At 41.6% G+C, this 15,843-nt stretch overlaps 1 protein-coding gene across 2 annotated transcripts in view; it reads right to left on the reverse strand.

The window, feature by feature from the left end:
* The window catches only part of LOC143960131 (matrix metalloproteinase-21-like), a 113,235-nt gene that overhangs the window by 18,427 nt on the left and 78,965 nt on the right, over window positions 1–15,843 (reverse strand). For both annotated transcript variants that reach the window (XM_077468427.1, XM_077468426.1), the window contains exons 3-5: window positions 6,587–7,238; window positions 3,687–3,826; window positions 2,906–3,047 (exon numbers count right to left, since the gene is read on the reverse strand). In XM_077468427.1, coding sequence (XP_077324553.1) covers window positions 2,906–3,047; window positions 3,687–3,826; window positions 6,587–7,238 — 934 coding nt within the window. The remainder of the gene's footprint in view (window positions 1–2,905; window positions 3,048–3,686; window positions 3,827–6,586; window positions 7,239–15,843) is intronic.

A 15,843-nucleotide genomic window follows, 5' to 3' on the forward strand; every position in this document is an offset into this window, starting at 1 on the left:
ATTTTCCTGGAACAGATTTCCCAGCTGCAGCTTAAATAGGCTGATTGGTATAGCGAAACAAAAAAAGGTGTGAACTGTCTAAGCCCTGGTTCACATTTCAGCGATTTGACATATCAAATCGGATGCCAAATTGGCGGCTATTGCTGGTAATGGCACTGTCCGAATCGGTGTGGTGCTGCATTTGCAGCGCTGCATCGATTCCCAAAAATTGTTTCTGTACTACTTTTGGTGACTTTGTGGTGCAATTTCAATAGACATTTGTGCACAGGTGTCTCTGACTTTGACCCCCGAAGTTGGGACTGACATGTGGGAATTAAATTGTGCGAGTTCAGCTCTACTCACATGATTTCTTTCCCTCATGTAGTGTGAACGTAAGCTAAAATAAAGCTACTTTAGAGCAGTGGTTCGCAACCTCAGTCCTCAAGTACCCCCAACAGGCCATGTTTTGGGAGTTTATCTTAGATAAAATAGCTTGCCAACATGCCAAGCCATTGACTCTGATTCAAAGCATCTGTGCAAGATAAAGGAAAACCTGCAAACATGGCCTGTTGGGGGGTACTTGAGGACAGGGTTGAGAACCACAGCTTTAGAGCACTGAGCTAAATACAATCTAGCTACACACCCCTCCAGCAAGTTGCTTGTACTGATGCTAATTTCCTCCCACCACCATGCCCTGCTCGTTGTTCTCTGAGGAAGAGATGATCCTTTTTTGCAAAGTACATTTTTTCTTTATTTTTACATCTCTCTCTCTATCTCTCTCCCTCTCCCTCCCTCTCTCATTGTGTCCACCAGCAGAGAGAAGTTGGGTAGATGCTACACTCCCAGTTCTGGAGGCATACAAATGGTTTCAGAACTGTCTCTAATCTGTGATGTATAAAAAAAGGCACAGGCTTGAAAAATAATGGTCTTGCATTTTTTAAAAAAAGGTATGTTCTCATGTGCCTTGTATAATGCCCAAAAAATTTTGAGTTCCTAATAGCTAGGAACCACGATCTTTCATCTCCTATAGTCAGTCCCCTCCCCCCACAGTTGAAACACACAGTCAGAGAACACAGTTAACCCCTCGATTGCCCCCTAGTGTTAACCCGTTCTCTGCCAGTGACATTTTCACAGTAATCAGTGCATTTTTATACCACTGATTGCTGTATAATTGTCAATGGTTTCAAAAATGTGTCAAAGGTGTCCGATGTGTCGGCCATAAACTCGCAGTCCCGATAAAAATCGCAGATCGCTGCCATTACTAGTAAAAAATAAAAAATAAAAATGCCAACAATCTATCCCCTATTTTGTAGACGCATTAACATTTGCAGAAACCAATCAATATATACGCTTATTGCGATTTTTATTACCAAAAATATGTAGAAGAATACATATCGGCCTAAACTGAGGAATAAATTAGCTTTTTAAAGAAAAAAAATTGGGGATATTATAGCAAAAAGTACCAAAGATTGTGTTTTTTTCAAAATTGTCACTCTTTTTTTGTTTATAACGCAAAAAATAAAAAACGCTGAGATAATCAAATACCACCAAAAGAAAGCTCTATTTGTGGGGAAAAAAAGGACATCAATTTTGTTTATGTACAGCGTTGCACGACACAGTGTTTAATCGCAAAAAATGGCCTGGTCATTGAGCAGCCAAATCTTCCGGGGATGAAGTGGTTAAGATGGTCATGCGAAATCAAACAGGCTCTTGCACTAAATCTAATTTATTTATGATCTAATCTGAAAATATAAATGTATTAGGTTTAGAAACACTTCTCTATTCTTTGTAATGTATTGAAAGATTTTGGTAAAAAAATAAAATTAATTCAAAGATAGATTAGAAGTAATAGGAATGAGATTAGCATCAAAAGGGTTAATTAACCAAGAACACCTACTAATTGCCTAACAAGACACACCCAATTAGAGTAAATCAACCTACTGTATTGGGAGTGTGCTATTATCAATAAGAAAACCGCATTTACCATAGCATGAGTTGAAGTTTAGCTATGCAGCTATTTATTTACTCTTCAACGTGTTCCACTTTGCGCGTTCAATTAAAGATTTTCCGGCTCTCCAATTAATGTATGAACTGGTGCTGCACCTTCTCCTTAGTGAATGACCCTCCTTGTTTGCTGAGCTCCTGTGGCCTGTCTTCTACCTGTCTTGTGCCCTGAAACAGACAGAAACCCTAAACCCAAGTGTGGGACTGAGATACTGGTGGTGAGCCATTTTGTTTGCCTTTATGTTTGCTGGAGAAAGCTATTTGTGTTTGCTACCAATAGATACAATTTTTATTTACAAGTGGCTGGCTGGTGATCTTCGGCTCTCTATATTGCAACATACACACATTTTATCTTATGCAATGGACTCCCAGTTCAGTTCACAGCAGGCACTCAAATCTTTATGAAACATTATGTTCTCCTCTTTTGCATGTCTTCTCTAAAGCTGGTAATAGATGGATAGAATTTCGAACGAAAATTCTTAGGAAAGATTGTTCCAAAAAAGTTCACTTGCTTTCTAATCAAGTGGGTCAAATCAACGTTCGTTTTCAACCACAAGGAAGTGGAAATTTGAAAGAGCAGGATTGAAACGTTTTCTCGAACGAAGACATTTCTAACGGTGTATGTAGTTTTTGTTTGATAAAGTCTCATCATTCCAAAATCAAATGTTAAAAGCAAATTAAATCTGAATGACAATAAAATGTTCTGAGAATGTTCTAAGAATTTTTGTACAAATTTTTCCAAGACTTTTCCTATGAATTTTCATTCAAAGGTCTGTCTAACTATGGCCAGCGTAAGTTCCCCTTCACGGTCCAAACAAAAACTGGTAAAATGATAATCTTTTACATAAAACTACAAACTCTTCCGAAAAAGCGATTGCTGCAAGTAGTTCTACATGCTCTATAAATTAAATAAAGGTAATACCATATTTTTTCTGTACAGCTTTTCTGTCCTCCCAGTCCAACTCAAAGTGCTTCCCCTGAGGTGTATAGTTTGGCTGCATCACTGACCCCATGCGATTTATATGGGGCAGGCCAAGAGCATGACCAATTTCATGTACAGCAACCTGCAATAGAATATATTAGAAATAAATACTCTAGATTTTATCATAGTGCGAGTTGTGCGAATCCTGCTAAAACAATTTGGGTACATTCGCTAAGCTGTTTTATTTTAAATGTTTAAAATTTTACCTCAAGACAAGTTTCTTATCAATTTAGAAACAATTATATTGTTGTCAAAACTTTAAAAAATAATGTAATACATGAAACTCATTATATCTTATGAATTTCTAATTCATCTATATTTTTCTGCTCCCTAGGTTGTACATTAGCTTTTAGTGCTTCCTAAACCAGAAGTAAGCAGCGCCAATGTTAGTTACAGTGCAGCAATCTCCTTCATTCTGAAATGGTTCCAATTTCTATTCTTTTTAGTTGATACCAGTCAGAAACTAGCCGTATTTAATAAAAGATAACCAATGCTCTAATCTTTGTAACTTAGCATTTACGTACAAAATACTACAAGAATCTATAATATAGCATGCATTTGCTCATCCATTTGAAAAGAAAACCTTTGGTGAATTGGGAAATAATATATTTGTTCATAATATTGGAGGTAATGAAAACACCTGGAATGTTATATGTTAGTGAATTGCTATTTTTCTTTTTACTATTGGAATTATTTGTCATCTAGCAACAATACAACTCACTTTTAAAAGGCTAATTCCTTGTTCACTGGTTGGACCAACAAAGTGTTCATCGTCATCAAAATGAATGTCTCCCAGGTACCAGGCATGGGCAAACTCCTGCCCGACTCCATCAAATGCCTGAGTACAGCCAAGGTGCTGCCCTGTGAAGAACCAGATCATTATTGTTATAGACATCTAGGAAAGAAATGGGAAAACATGCACTTGGTTCTCTTAAATGTATTTAATTAAAATAAGCTAGGATGAAGTTATGGCTGCTTTTAAACACTAAAGCTGAACTTCAGGCAAACAAGCTTTTACAATTGAAATACAAGTATCAAGCAATGTATGTAAGATGTTTTACCAACCAAATGATCTGTACTTCTGTCCATACAGTCCAAAGATTTACATAGCACAGCTCTGTTAGACAACACAACCACCCTGGCAAACTGAATCTTCTCTCTTGCCACTAAGAGAAAAAGCTAGACCACCTGCCTGCCCCCCAGCCTGTGTCTGGATAATGAATGAGCAGCAGCAGACCGATGACCCCCTACTTTTGCTAACTTTTCTTTCTCCTTCTGTCAGCTACTGATTGGCCTCTAGTGCTGCCACTTCCTCTCCTAGTCGTTAGCATAAGGTATTACAAAAGGCTGAAACCAGAGTTTCAGGTATTTAGACTTGCTGCATTAAAGCGGTAGTAAACCGCCATGCTTTTTTTTTTTCCAACCTGCAAGGTAAAGTTATAATGTGCTAGTATGCGTTGACTAATACGATTAATTTATCATAGACTTTATTGGGGTTTGGTTGCTACGTTTGGGGCTTGTGGATTTTTTCAAGTGTTTCATGAATGTCTAGCAAACCTCATTTCGTTCATAATTAGTCATTATGACCAACATAGGGTTTCATCCAAAGAAATGGGGCAAGTGGAAACTGGTTATGTATTTTCTTTGTTCGGATACATTATCTAAATCCAAGGACCAAAATGTAATATACTGCAGCTTACCAGTCTTTGCTACATTCCTTTAAAATTTTGTAGGTTTTTTTAACCATAATTTTTTATCTGGTGATCGTGCCAGATAAAAATGATGGTTTAAAAAGTAAGAAACATTTACTGTGTCTTTTAGGGAACAGTGTTATTACCCTAGGAAAGGACTAGCAAAGCTAGTCATCAGCTAGCTATCATCTCACAAGATGTATTAAAGGATCAACAGGTATTTTTAGCAAAAAACAATATAAAATTGCCTTCAATTGTATATTTAACAGACCAAAGGGAGTAAATAGTAGAGGTTAATTGTCAGTTTTCTTCACCTCCTGTTCTTGTGACAACTTTATACAATGGGGTTGATTTACTAAAACTGGAGCGTGCAAAATCTGGTGCAGATCTGCAGAGAAACCAATTAGCTTCCAGGTTTTTTTTGTCAAAGCTTAACCATTTTCTGTCCATCTATAGCCACAAGAGGGCTACAGCATGGGCTTAGTTTGCCGGGAGGGCTTCCATGGACACCCTCCCATGATCGTGCTCAGATGATCACAGATCGGTGTAAAGGGCTAATCACAGCGGCCCTTTACCACGTCATCAGGTGTGTCCAATGACAGCTGATCATGGGAGCAAACACAAGCCGGTTATCGGCTTTCCTTTCCTCGCACTGACAGTGTGAGGAGAGAAAAAGAGAGCCGAAAACTGGCTTGTGTTAAAGGGACATCAGCACTGATAACCAGGGCACTGATTATCAGTGTCCTGATTATCAGTGCAGTCCCAACAGTGCCCACCATGCTGCCAATCAGTGCCCACCCATGCTGCCAATCAGTGCCCAACCGTGCTGCCAATCAGTGTTCATCAGTGCTGCCAATCAATACTCATCAGTGCTACCAATCAGTGCCTCCTCATTGGTGTAACCTATCAGTGCTACCCATCAGTGCCCCCTACCAGTGTCTATCAGTGCCACCTATCAATGCTGCCTATCAGTGCTACTTATTACTGCCACTTATCAGTGGCCTTCAGTGCTGCCCATCAGTGCTTATTAGTGCCACCTATTAGTGCAGCCTCATGAGTGCCTCCTCATCAGTGCCCACCAGTGTTACCTGATCAGTGCCCCTTAGTGCCGCCATCAGTATCCATCAGTGCAGCATATCAGTGCTCATGAGTGCAACCTCATCAGTACACATCAGTGAAGGAGAAAAACCACGTGGTTGCAAAATATTATAACAAACTATGAAAAATTGTCGGCCTTTTCTTCATTTGTTTAGCAAAAAATAAAAAACCCAGTGGTGATTAAATCCCATAAAAAAAAAGCTCTATTTGTGTGAAAAAAAATGATAAAAATATAATTTAGGTACAGCGTTGCGTGAATGCACAATTGTCATTCAAAATGTGACAGCTCTGAAAGCTGAAAATTGGCCTGGGCAGGAAGGGGGTAAAAGTGCCCAGTAAGCAAGTGGTTAGTTGAACAAGCTGAAGTTAGATGCTGATTGGCTACCATGCACGCTCCAGTTTCAGTAAATCAACCCCAATGTCTCTCCTCAAAGGAAATACATATAACAATAACAAAACAAAAAAAGATTATGGCTATAGATACACTAACTAGTGCCAGCAAATTGTGGTAACAACCCAACCTGTTAAACAATTTGCAGATTTGTATACTCCTTCCACCTTCAGATACTTAATCAGTGGCATCCCATTGGTTGTTCTGGCCAATTTATTTTCTTTCATTATTAAGGTTTTCTTTATATGTTTACTATGTCCACCAAAAAACATTTACCTTCTCCTTGTCCTGGTAAGAACCCATCCATTGGGAATTTTTTAGGTTTGTGTTAGGATTAGGGCTAGTTTTAAAGGTTATTTGAGGGGTTAAGATTAAGGTACATCCCCGAATTATCCCATTTCATTAACTTTTCAACTAATCAAGAAATAAAGATAAACTTGCCTGTGCCAAATCCAATTCGAATGTCTATATCATCTCCAATGAGATCCTCCTCAAATTGTAGGGGTATGACTTCACTCCACATACGGAAAGCAGTACGGAGTATTCTCCTCTGCTGCTCAATGGTTAATTGCATGCTGTATCCCTCTCCCATGAGCCTCCACTTCAATGTCCTCTTGGAAATACTCATGGCATTTGTGTTCTCCAGAGCATTTCTCTCATCCCGTTTTTTTCTGTAGTGATCAACCAATGTGGACAGAATGCTTCTCCTTTCACGTTGATTGCTATCTGGTTGCATGGAATCATGGTATGTTTCATTTATAGCCAAAAGGCTCAAAGTTGCGTTTTTTCGTCTGGAAGGTGCTTTGTGGTCAGGAACACCACAACGGGGTTTATTCATGGCCAGTTTGGTGGGTGTGTCTAAGATGCCCGTGGCATTCAGCCCATTGGCTTCTTGAAACTTTTTCAAAGAATCTGAAAAAGATGCGCTTAACTCAGTCTTGTTAGGAGAAGGGAAGAAGGAGCGCTCTGATGATTCACCTTCTGATAAAAGCTGAGAAACATCTTGTGGAGCTTGGTCAAGTTCAGGGGTATCTCCAAATGCCTGCTCCTCCCAGTTTACAGGATTCACCCAACCATATTTCACCAGATATTGCTGCAGAACAGAGAAATAAAACAAGAATCTCTGAGACAAGTGACACACATATAATACATATAAATATACAGTATATATACAGTATCTCACAAAAGTGAGTACATCGTCACATTTTTGTAAATATTTTATTCTATCTTCTCGTGACAACACAGAAGAAATTACACTTTGCTACAGTGTAAAGCAGTGAGTGTACAGCTTGTATAATAGTGTACATTTTCTGTCCCCTCAAAATAACTGAACACAAAGCCATTAATGTCTAAACCGCTGGCAACAAAAGTGAGTATACCCCTAAGTGAAAATGTCCCAATTGGGCCCAGTTAGCCATTTTCCCTCCCCGGTGTCATGTGATTTGTTAGTGTTACAAGGTCTCAGGTGAGAATGGGGAGCAGGTGTGTTAAATTTGGTGTTATAGCTCTCGCTCTCTTATTCTGGTCACTGGAAATTCAACATTGTACCTCATGGCAAAGAACTCTCTGAGGATCTGAAAAAAAGAATTGTTGCTCTACATAAAGATGGCCTAGGCCAGTGTTTCTCAAATCCAGTCCTCAGGCCCCCCCAACAGGTCATGTTTTCAGGATTTCCCTCAGATGAAACGGCTGTGGTAATTGCTAAGGCAGTGAAACTGATCAAATCACCTGTGAAAAATAATGGAAAACCTGAAAATATGACCTATTGGGGGGGCCTGAGGACTGGATTTGAGAAACACTGGCCTAGGCTATAAGAAGATTGCCAAGACCCTGAAACTGAGCTGCAGCATGGTGGCCAAGACCATACAGTGGTTTAACAGGACAGGTTCCACCCAGAACAGGCCTAGTCATGGTTGACCAAAGAAGTTAAGTGCATGTGCTCAGCATTATATTCAGAGGTTGTCTTTGGGAAATAGACATATGAGTGCTGCCAGCATTGCTGCAGAGGTTGAAGGGGTGGGGGGTCAGCCTGTCAGTGCTCAGACTATACACCACACACTGCATCAAATTGTGCACGAGAAAGCCTGCAAACAGTTTGCTGAAGACAAGCAGACTAAGGACATGGATTACTGGAACCATGTCCTATGGTCTGATAAGATCAAGGTAAACTTATTTGGTTTAGATGGTGTCAAGCGTGTGTGGCGGCAACCAGGTGAGGAGTACAAAGACAAGTGTGTCTTGCCTACAGTCAAGCATGGTAGTGGGAGTGTCATGGTCCAGGGCTGCATGAGCGCTGCCAGCACCGGGGAGCTACAGTTCATTGAGGGAACCATGAATGCCAACACTGTGACATACTGAAGCAGAGCATGACCCCTTCCCTTTGGAGACTGGGCCGTAGTGCAGTATTCCAACATGATAATGACCCTAAACAAACCTCCAAGAAGACCACTGCCTTGCTAAAGAAGCTGAGGGTAAAGGTGGAGGACTGGCCAAGCATGTCTCCAGACCTAAATCCTATTGAGCATCTGTGGGGCATCTTCAGACGGAAGGTGGAGGAGCGCAAGGTCTCTAATATCCACCAGCTCCGTGATGTCGTCATGGAGGAGTGGAAGAGGACTCCAGTGGCATCCTGTGCCGCTCTGGTGAACTCCATGCCCAAGAGGGTTAAGGCAGTCCTGGAAAATAATGGTGGCAACACAAAATATTGCCACTTTGGCCAAATTTGGACATTTTCACTTAGGGATGTACTCACTTTTTTTGCCAGCGGTTTACACATTAATGGCTGTGTGTTGAGTTATTTTGAAGGGAGAGCAAAATTACACTGTTATACAAGCTGTACACTCACTACTTTACATTGTAGCAAAGTGTCATTTCTTCAGTGTTGTCACATGAAAAGAATAAAATATTTAAAAAAATGTGAAAAGGGTGTACTCACTTTTGTGAGATATATATAATGTACTGTGGTTGTGTACATATTTTCTTCATTTAATTATTATTGACTACTTTTTCCAGTGGTGGTTAACTTACCTGACATAGAGGGTCTCAAGTGCAGCTCTTGACATTACCATATAATTAGTAAATGTATTGATACAGAAAGCTGTTAGAGACTGCAGACATGTAACAGGAGATGGTCAAAGATTATGGCCATGCTACAGGAGATGGTCAGAGTCTGCAAGCAGGTTACAGGAATTGTTAGAGACTGGAGATATACTTCAGAGAGGAAAAAAAATCATCAAACAAAGAAAAAAGGATAGACAGTACTAAAAAAAAGTAATGTAGTGTGAAAGAACTACTAGAAGTCAGTATTAAGAATACTAAAGAATATTTTCATGCAGACTACCCTAGGTGATGCACACGTAATGATGGGCTTCATTTACGAAATGGTATCTACTGCTTTAAGATCAGTGGTAAAATTAACTCCGTTATACCGTCTTTCAAAAATGTTTTTGCAATTCACAAAAAAATGCTACTAAAATACCACATGCACTATCTCTTGAAGCGATGCAGCATTTTAGTAGTGAAAACTATCAGTATTTTATCACCGTCACCCACCGGTGTCCTTAACATCCAGGAAATAGTTGGTTGTCAAGGAGCCAGCACCCACCTCATCCTTACCAACTATCACTCATCTCTTGTCAGCTGGATTCCTTGAGCTGGCATAACTATTTTTTTTTTTAAAACAGTGTGGGGGTCCCCCCAACCCATACCAGGCTCTTCAGGTCCGGTATGGATTTTGAGGGAAAACCCATCTCAATTTTTTTTTTTAAATGGCGTGAGGCCTCCCCCAAAATCCATACCAGACCCTTATGTAAGCATGCAACCCAGCAGGGCAGGAAAGGTGGGGGAGGGGGGGTGAGCAGCACTAGTCACTTAAAGGGTCGTGCTATCCCCTTAAAGCTCCTTGTCCCCGTGTTGATGAGGACAGGGGGGTCCTGGGGGGTGACCCTCCCATGTTAATGAGTATAGGGTTCATGATGGGTCGATGACATCACAAAGGGGTGTGACCCAGTGAAATAATCATTAACTTAGTGGTGGGTAGGCAGCATAGCTGTCATTTGGCAGGAGTCAAGCGTTGGGTGTGGATGTTTTTTTTTTTCATGCGGGTCCACACTATGGAGTATCTCTTAAAGGCTAAGTTCACCTTTAAGAAAAAAAAAAATAAATGCTTATGTTTTTGCAAGTAAAATAAATGTGCATTCATTTTTTTTGCACAGGAGCCTGCAAAGTTTTGCACCTGCGATCAGTGGATCACCGTTGTAATGTCTATAACTCTGCACAGACTTTCAGTTGCTGAGCAGCAGGAAGTGTCAATAGACTATTAAAGGGAACTCCGCACTTAAAAAAAAAAATGTAAATCCTACATACCACAGACAGCTGTGGGGAGATTGCTGTGTCATTTTGATGAAGGTACATTGCCAAATTATGAACCAGCCCTGTACTAGTTTATAATTTAACTGTATAAAAAGTCCCCTGTTTGCCACCTCTATAATTATATGGGAATAATTACAGTTTTACTGCATTTGTTCACCAAATTCAGTGCACTTAAACATCACAGATGTTCGGTTCTAGCTTTTTAAACCTAATCTGCAATGTTCGAGATGAATTTTAGCCTTTTCACAAACACGAACAGCAACCCTACCTATGCTCTGAGTCCTCCCCCCCGCGTAAATATATGCTGCTCGGTTTATTCATTCTTACAACCCTCTAGCAGACAAGAGGGTGCAGTCTTGCTCATACACCCTTTTAGAAGTCTGTTGAACCTGGCTCCAATGTATTATATAAAAACTTAAATCTTTTATTTGATGTCAGGCGTTTTTTGTTATACTGTATTTACTCTGAAATTCGAATTTTAGTTAAGCATTATTAATCTTTCCAGATGGAACATAGTGAAATGTTTTCTCGATAAGCTTGTATGTGTTATGACTGTTATGCTGGATAACGAAAAGAAAAAACACAGTGCTTGGTTTAGGTTTGACAGGAGGATGTTTATGCTGCCTTGTTGCTCATGGTAAACTGAGATATTATGACATGTGTTTTCATATTTACTGGCAAATTTCCATTCTATCATCTTGGAGGTTTCATTTCTCACACTGGCTTCCAGAGAGAACTTCACTCCCTCCTTGTTTTTTCTTAAACCAGTCCTTACCTGATGGGCTAGATTGTACTCAATTCACATACTGCTGACAGAATCTGATGTTGTCCTGCTATAATGCTTGGGCCTTAAGCAAAAATAATTACCTTTGCCTCGGCTTAAAGTGATACTAAACACACACTGTTTATTTTACATTATCCCTTCTATTTCTGTATGTGGATGATGGCACTGTAATTATTTTAATTAAAAAAAAATAATAACATTTTTTCTAATCGATATACAGCTGTCACATGACCCAGCTATTTCCCAGCCTGTCTGCAGGGAAACATAAGCAGGAGGAGCTTCTAGTCCTCTGCTGCTGGTCACATGTTCAAAAAAAAAAAAATCAGCCTTTGGAATACATATACCGTATTTTTCACTCTATAAGATGCACTTTTTTCACCCCCAAAAATGGGGAGAAATGCCTGTGCATCTTATGGAGCGAATATTGAACAGCCCCCCGCCCATCGCTGCTGCTTCCACCATGTTATATTATAGGGCAGCCATCTCCCGCGAGCACCAGGCGATCTCTTGTCACTCAAAGAAGACAGAAAACAGAGCAACCCCAGCGGCCAAATGAAGCACTGCCGCTCGAGTAGCTGTGTCTTCTGAGTGACAGATGGACAGGCGACTGTGAGGACGTCCTCGCCAGTCGCCAGGCACAGAACAGGCTGCATTTAATGGACACAGGTAAGACTGCAAGTCAGACTGCATTTAATGGGTACAAGTCAGGCTGCATTTAATGGGTACAAGTCAGGCTGCATTTAAAAGGCACAAGTCAGACTGCATTTAAAGGACACAAGTCAGGCTGCATTTAAAGGGCACAATTAAGGTTGCACTTTATGGGACTGGGAAGGCTGCATTTACTTGGCACAGGTCATGGTGCATTTCATGGGCACTGGTAAATATATTGGTACACCCATTTGGTTTCAGAATATTTGTTTTTTTTCTTGTTTTCCTCCTCTAAAACCTAGGTATCACGTACCTTCTAGTAGCGAGCCCGGATTGCGGAGAGAGGCCTCCTTTACGACTCCCACTACCGGTTTCCTGGCAATGTAACAGGGAACACAGGAGTAAGGAGGGGTACAGGTGCCTGGCAGGATCAACAGATGGGTAGGATGGGTAGGCGAGGTTCAGTGGAGCAGGTAATCACAGTGAAGGGATCAGCAGGTAGTTTAAAGCAGATACACAGTTCAAAGGAGCAGGTAACTGGGCAATAAGCAGTGCAGGAAAGCAGGCCACTTGTAGCAGGTGAACAGTATAATATACACAAGTGCTTGCAGCAGATAAACAGTCAATATAAGCAGGCACTAGGAGCAGATGGACAGTGCAATACTAGCAGGTTACTTGTAGCAGATGACACAGTCCAGTATAAGCAGGTGACTTGCAGCAGATAGGTAGTTCAATATGAGCAGGCACTTATAGCAGATGAACAGTTCAATACTAACAGATCACTTGTAGCAGATGACACAGTTCAGTATAAGCAGGTGACTTGCAGCAGATAGGTAGTTCAATATGAGCAGGCACTTATAGCAGATGAACAGTTCAGTATAAGCAGGTTACCCTTTTAGCAGACGGATGGTCAGAGCAAGCCGGATCGGATACCAGACAGGAACGAAGTACAAGGGAACAGGCAGGAGAATAGTCACAACAAGCCGAGGTCGGGTGCAGGCGGATAGCAGATAGGTCACAGGCAGGCCGGGTCAAACAGGAACAAACAATACGGATCAGGTCTCACAGATATAACGCTGTAGAGCAGACAGCAAAGACTGTTGGCAAGAGGCTGGTTTAAATAGGCCGTTTGGCGCCAATACGGACGCACGCACGCGACCGTGCGCGTGCCCGCGCACGCGCACCTGTGTACGAACGTAAGGGCGTTCGTACGATCGTGCGTACCCGCGACGATCGTACATCAGAAGACCTGGAGGACAATCTCTTCGTGAGATTTTCATGACATTGCCCCCTCCCAAGGGGCAGCCTCCGGATGCCCTTTCGGGCAAACTTTTCCGGATGGGCCCTTTTAAAGGATCGAATCAAGTTTTTCGCATGAATGTTGTCCTCAGGCTCCCAGGAGTTCTCTTCAGGACCATATCCTTTCCATTTGATTAAGAACTGGTTCTGGTTTCCTCTTCTTCTAGATTTTAGGATGGCTTCAATTTCAAATTCTTCTTCACCATCAACCAAGATCGGATCAGGAGGAGTGGTTTTTCGGTTAGGAAATGGATTGGGAGTGAAAGGTTTCAATAAGGATACATGGAATACCGGATGAACCTTTAGTGAGTCTGGAAGTTCTAGTTCAAAAGCAACTTCGTTAATCTTCCTTTTGACTGAGAAAGGTCCTAAAAACTTGGGACCTAGTTTCTTTGAAGGACACGCCATTTTCAAGTTTACCGTGGATAGCCACACTAAATCACCAGGTACCAGTACTAACTCTCCTCGTCTTTTCCTGTCAAAGGTTGCCTTGTTGTGCTCTTGAGTTTTAGTCATTGTTTCTTGTAGAAGTTTGTTGTTGGTTGAAAAAAAGTTCATCTTTTCCTGGACCGCAGGTACTGAACATTCAGGAAGGGAGTTGGGTAAAAATGAAGGGTGGAAGCCATAATTGGCAAAAAAGGGTGTCTGTTTGATGGCGGAATAGAGAGAATTATTATACGCAAATTCAGCTACTGGAAGTAGGGAGATCCAATCATCTTGTGCAAAAGAGGAAAAACAGCGTAAATATTGTTCGAGAGTTTGGTTTGTCCTCTCAGTCTGCCCATTGGACTGAGGATGATAAGCGGATGAGAAAGATAGTTCAATATTCAAGGCCTTGCAGAGGGACTTCCAGAATCGAGAGGTGAACTGTACTCCTCGATCCGAAACTATATTGGCTGGTACCCCATGGAGCCTAATTATTTCTTTGATAAACACTTGTGCAGTTTCAGAGGCTGAAGGGGTACCCTTCATGGGAATAAAATGTGCCATCTTTGACAGACGATCGACCACCACCAAGATAGTGGTATGATCGTCTGCCGGAGGCAATTCAACAATGAAGTCTAGAGACAGCATTTTCCATGGCCTGTCCGGAACAGACAACGGTTTAAGGAGGCCCCAGGCCTTGGTTTTACAGTTCTTACTCCTAATGCACGTAGTGCAGGTGTTCACGTATTTCCTGCAATCTTCCCGTAACCGAGGCCACCAAAAAGTACGCTGTACCAAATCAATGGTTCTAGTGATACCAAAATGTCCGGCGAGTGCGTGGTCATGACACAGCTCTAGAACAGATACCCGCAGAGTTTCGGGGATGTAGATCTTGTCTTTATACCACAGTAACCCACCTCTGGTTTGTAGTTCTGGTTCTGAGAAGGGTCTTTGTCCCATGGAGGCTTGTCTAAGCCGAGAGAGAAGATCTTCCTGAAGCAGAAGGAAATTCCCAGGAGCGAGAATGGTATCCGGAGGAGAATTCTCCTGGGACTTGTGGAACATCCGTGACAAGGCATCTGGTTTTATATTCTTAGACCCTGGGCGATACGTCACATGGAAAGAGAACCGGGAGAAGAAGAGTGCCCACCTGGCTTGTCTTGGTTTTAGTCTTTTTGCAGATCTTAAGTACTCCAGGTTTTTGTGATCTGTAAATATTAGAATTGGATGAGAAGCTCCTTCCAACAAATAACGCCACTCTTCTAATGCGGATTTAATGGCCAACAGCTCCCGGTCTCCGACATCGTAATTTTTCTCGGCTGCAGATAACTTACGTGAAAAGAAAGCCACAGGATGAAGCAGGGCCTTAGTTCCTTGTCTTTAGGATAATATAGCTCCTACGGCGATTTCGGATGCATCCACTTCTAAAACAAATGGCAGGGAGGAATCTGGATGTCTTAAAATAGGAGCGGAGGTGAAAAGTCCCTTGAGAGTCTCGAATGCTTTTTGAGCTTCAGAGGTCCAATGAAAATGGGTTCCTTGTCTAGTTAGTTGTGTGATGGGTGCAACAATAGCTGAGAAAACTTTAATAAATTTGCGGTAGAAGTTGGCGAATCCAATAAAACGTTGGATTCCTTTCCTGTCTACAGGAGTCGGCCAGTCCAAAATCGCAGCAATCTTCTGGGGGTCCATTTTTATACCCTTACTAGAGATGATCAACCCCAGGAATGGTATACTTTCCTGTTCGAACAAACACTTGTCTGCTTTTGCATATAGTCCGTGTTGGCGGAGCCGACCCAGCACGCTTTTGACGTGCTTGCGATGGGCTTCAAGGGAGGAAGAAAAAATCAAAATATCATCTAATTAAACGACAGCAAATAAGTCCAGAAAGTCCCGGAGCACATCATTGATAAAGTATTGGAAAGTGGCGGGGGCATTACACAAACCGAAGGGCATCACCAAATACTCGAAGTGTCCGAATCGGGTACGGAAAGCAGTCTTCCACTCATCTCCGGCCTTGATACGGATCAAGTTGTAAGCCCCACGGAGATCGAGTTTAGTGAACACCGTAGCAATTCCCAGTCTTTGGAATAACTCTGGAAAAAGGGGGAGAGGGTACCGGTTCTTTATAGTGATGTTGTTTAATTCACGGTAGTCTACGCAGGGTCGG

Source organism: Lithobates pipiens, unplaced genomic scaffold, assembly GCF_037356315.1.
Source record: "Lithobates pipiens isolate NorthernLeopardFrog02 unplaced genomic scaffold, aLitPip1_a1.2 Scaffold_8, whole genome shotgun sequence".
NCBI lineage: Eukaryota > Metazoa > Chordata > Amphibia > Anura > Ranidae > Lithobates > Lithobates pipiens.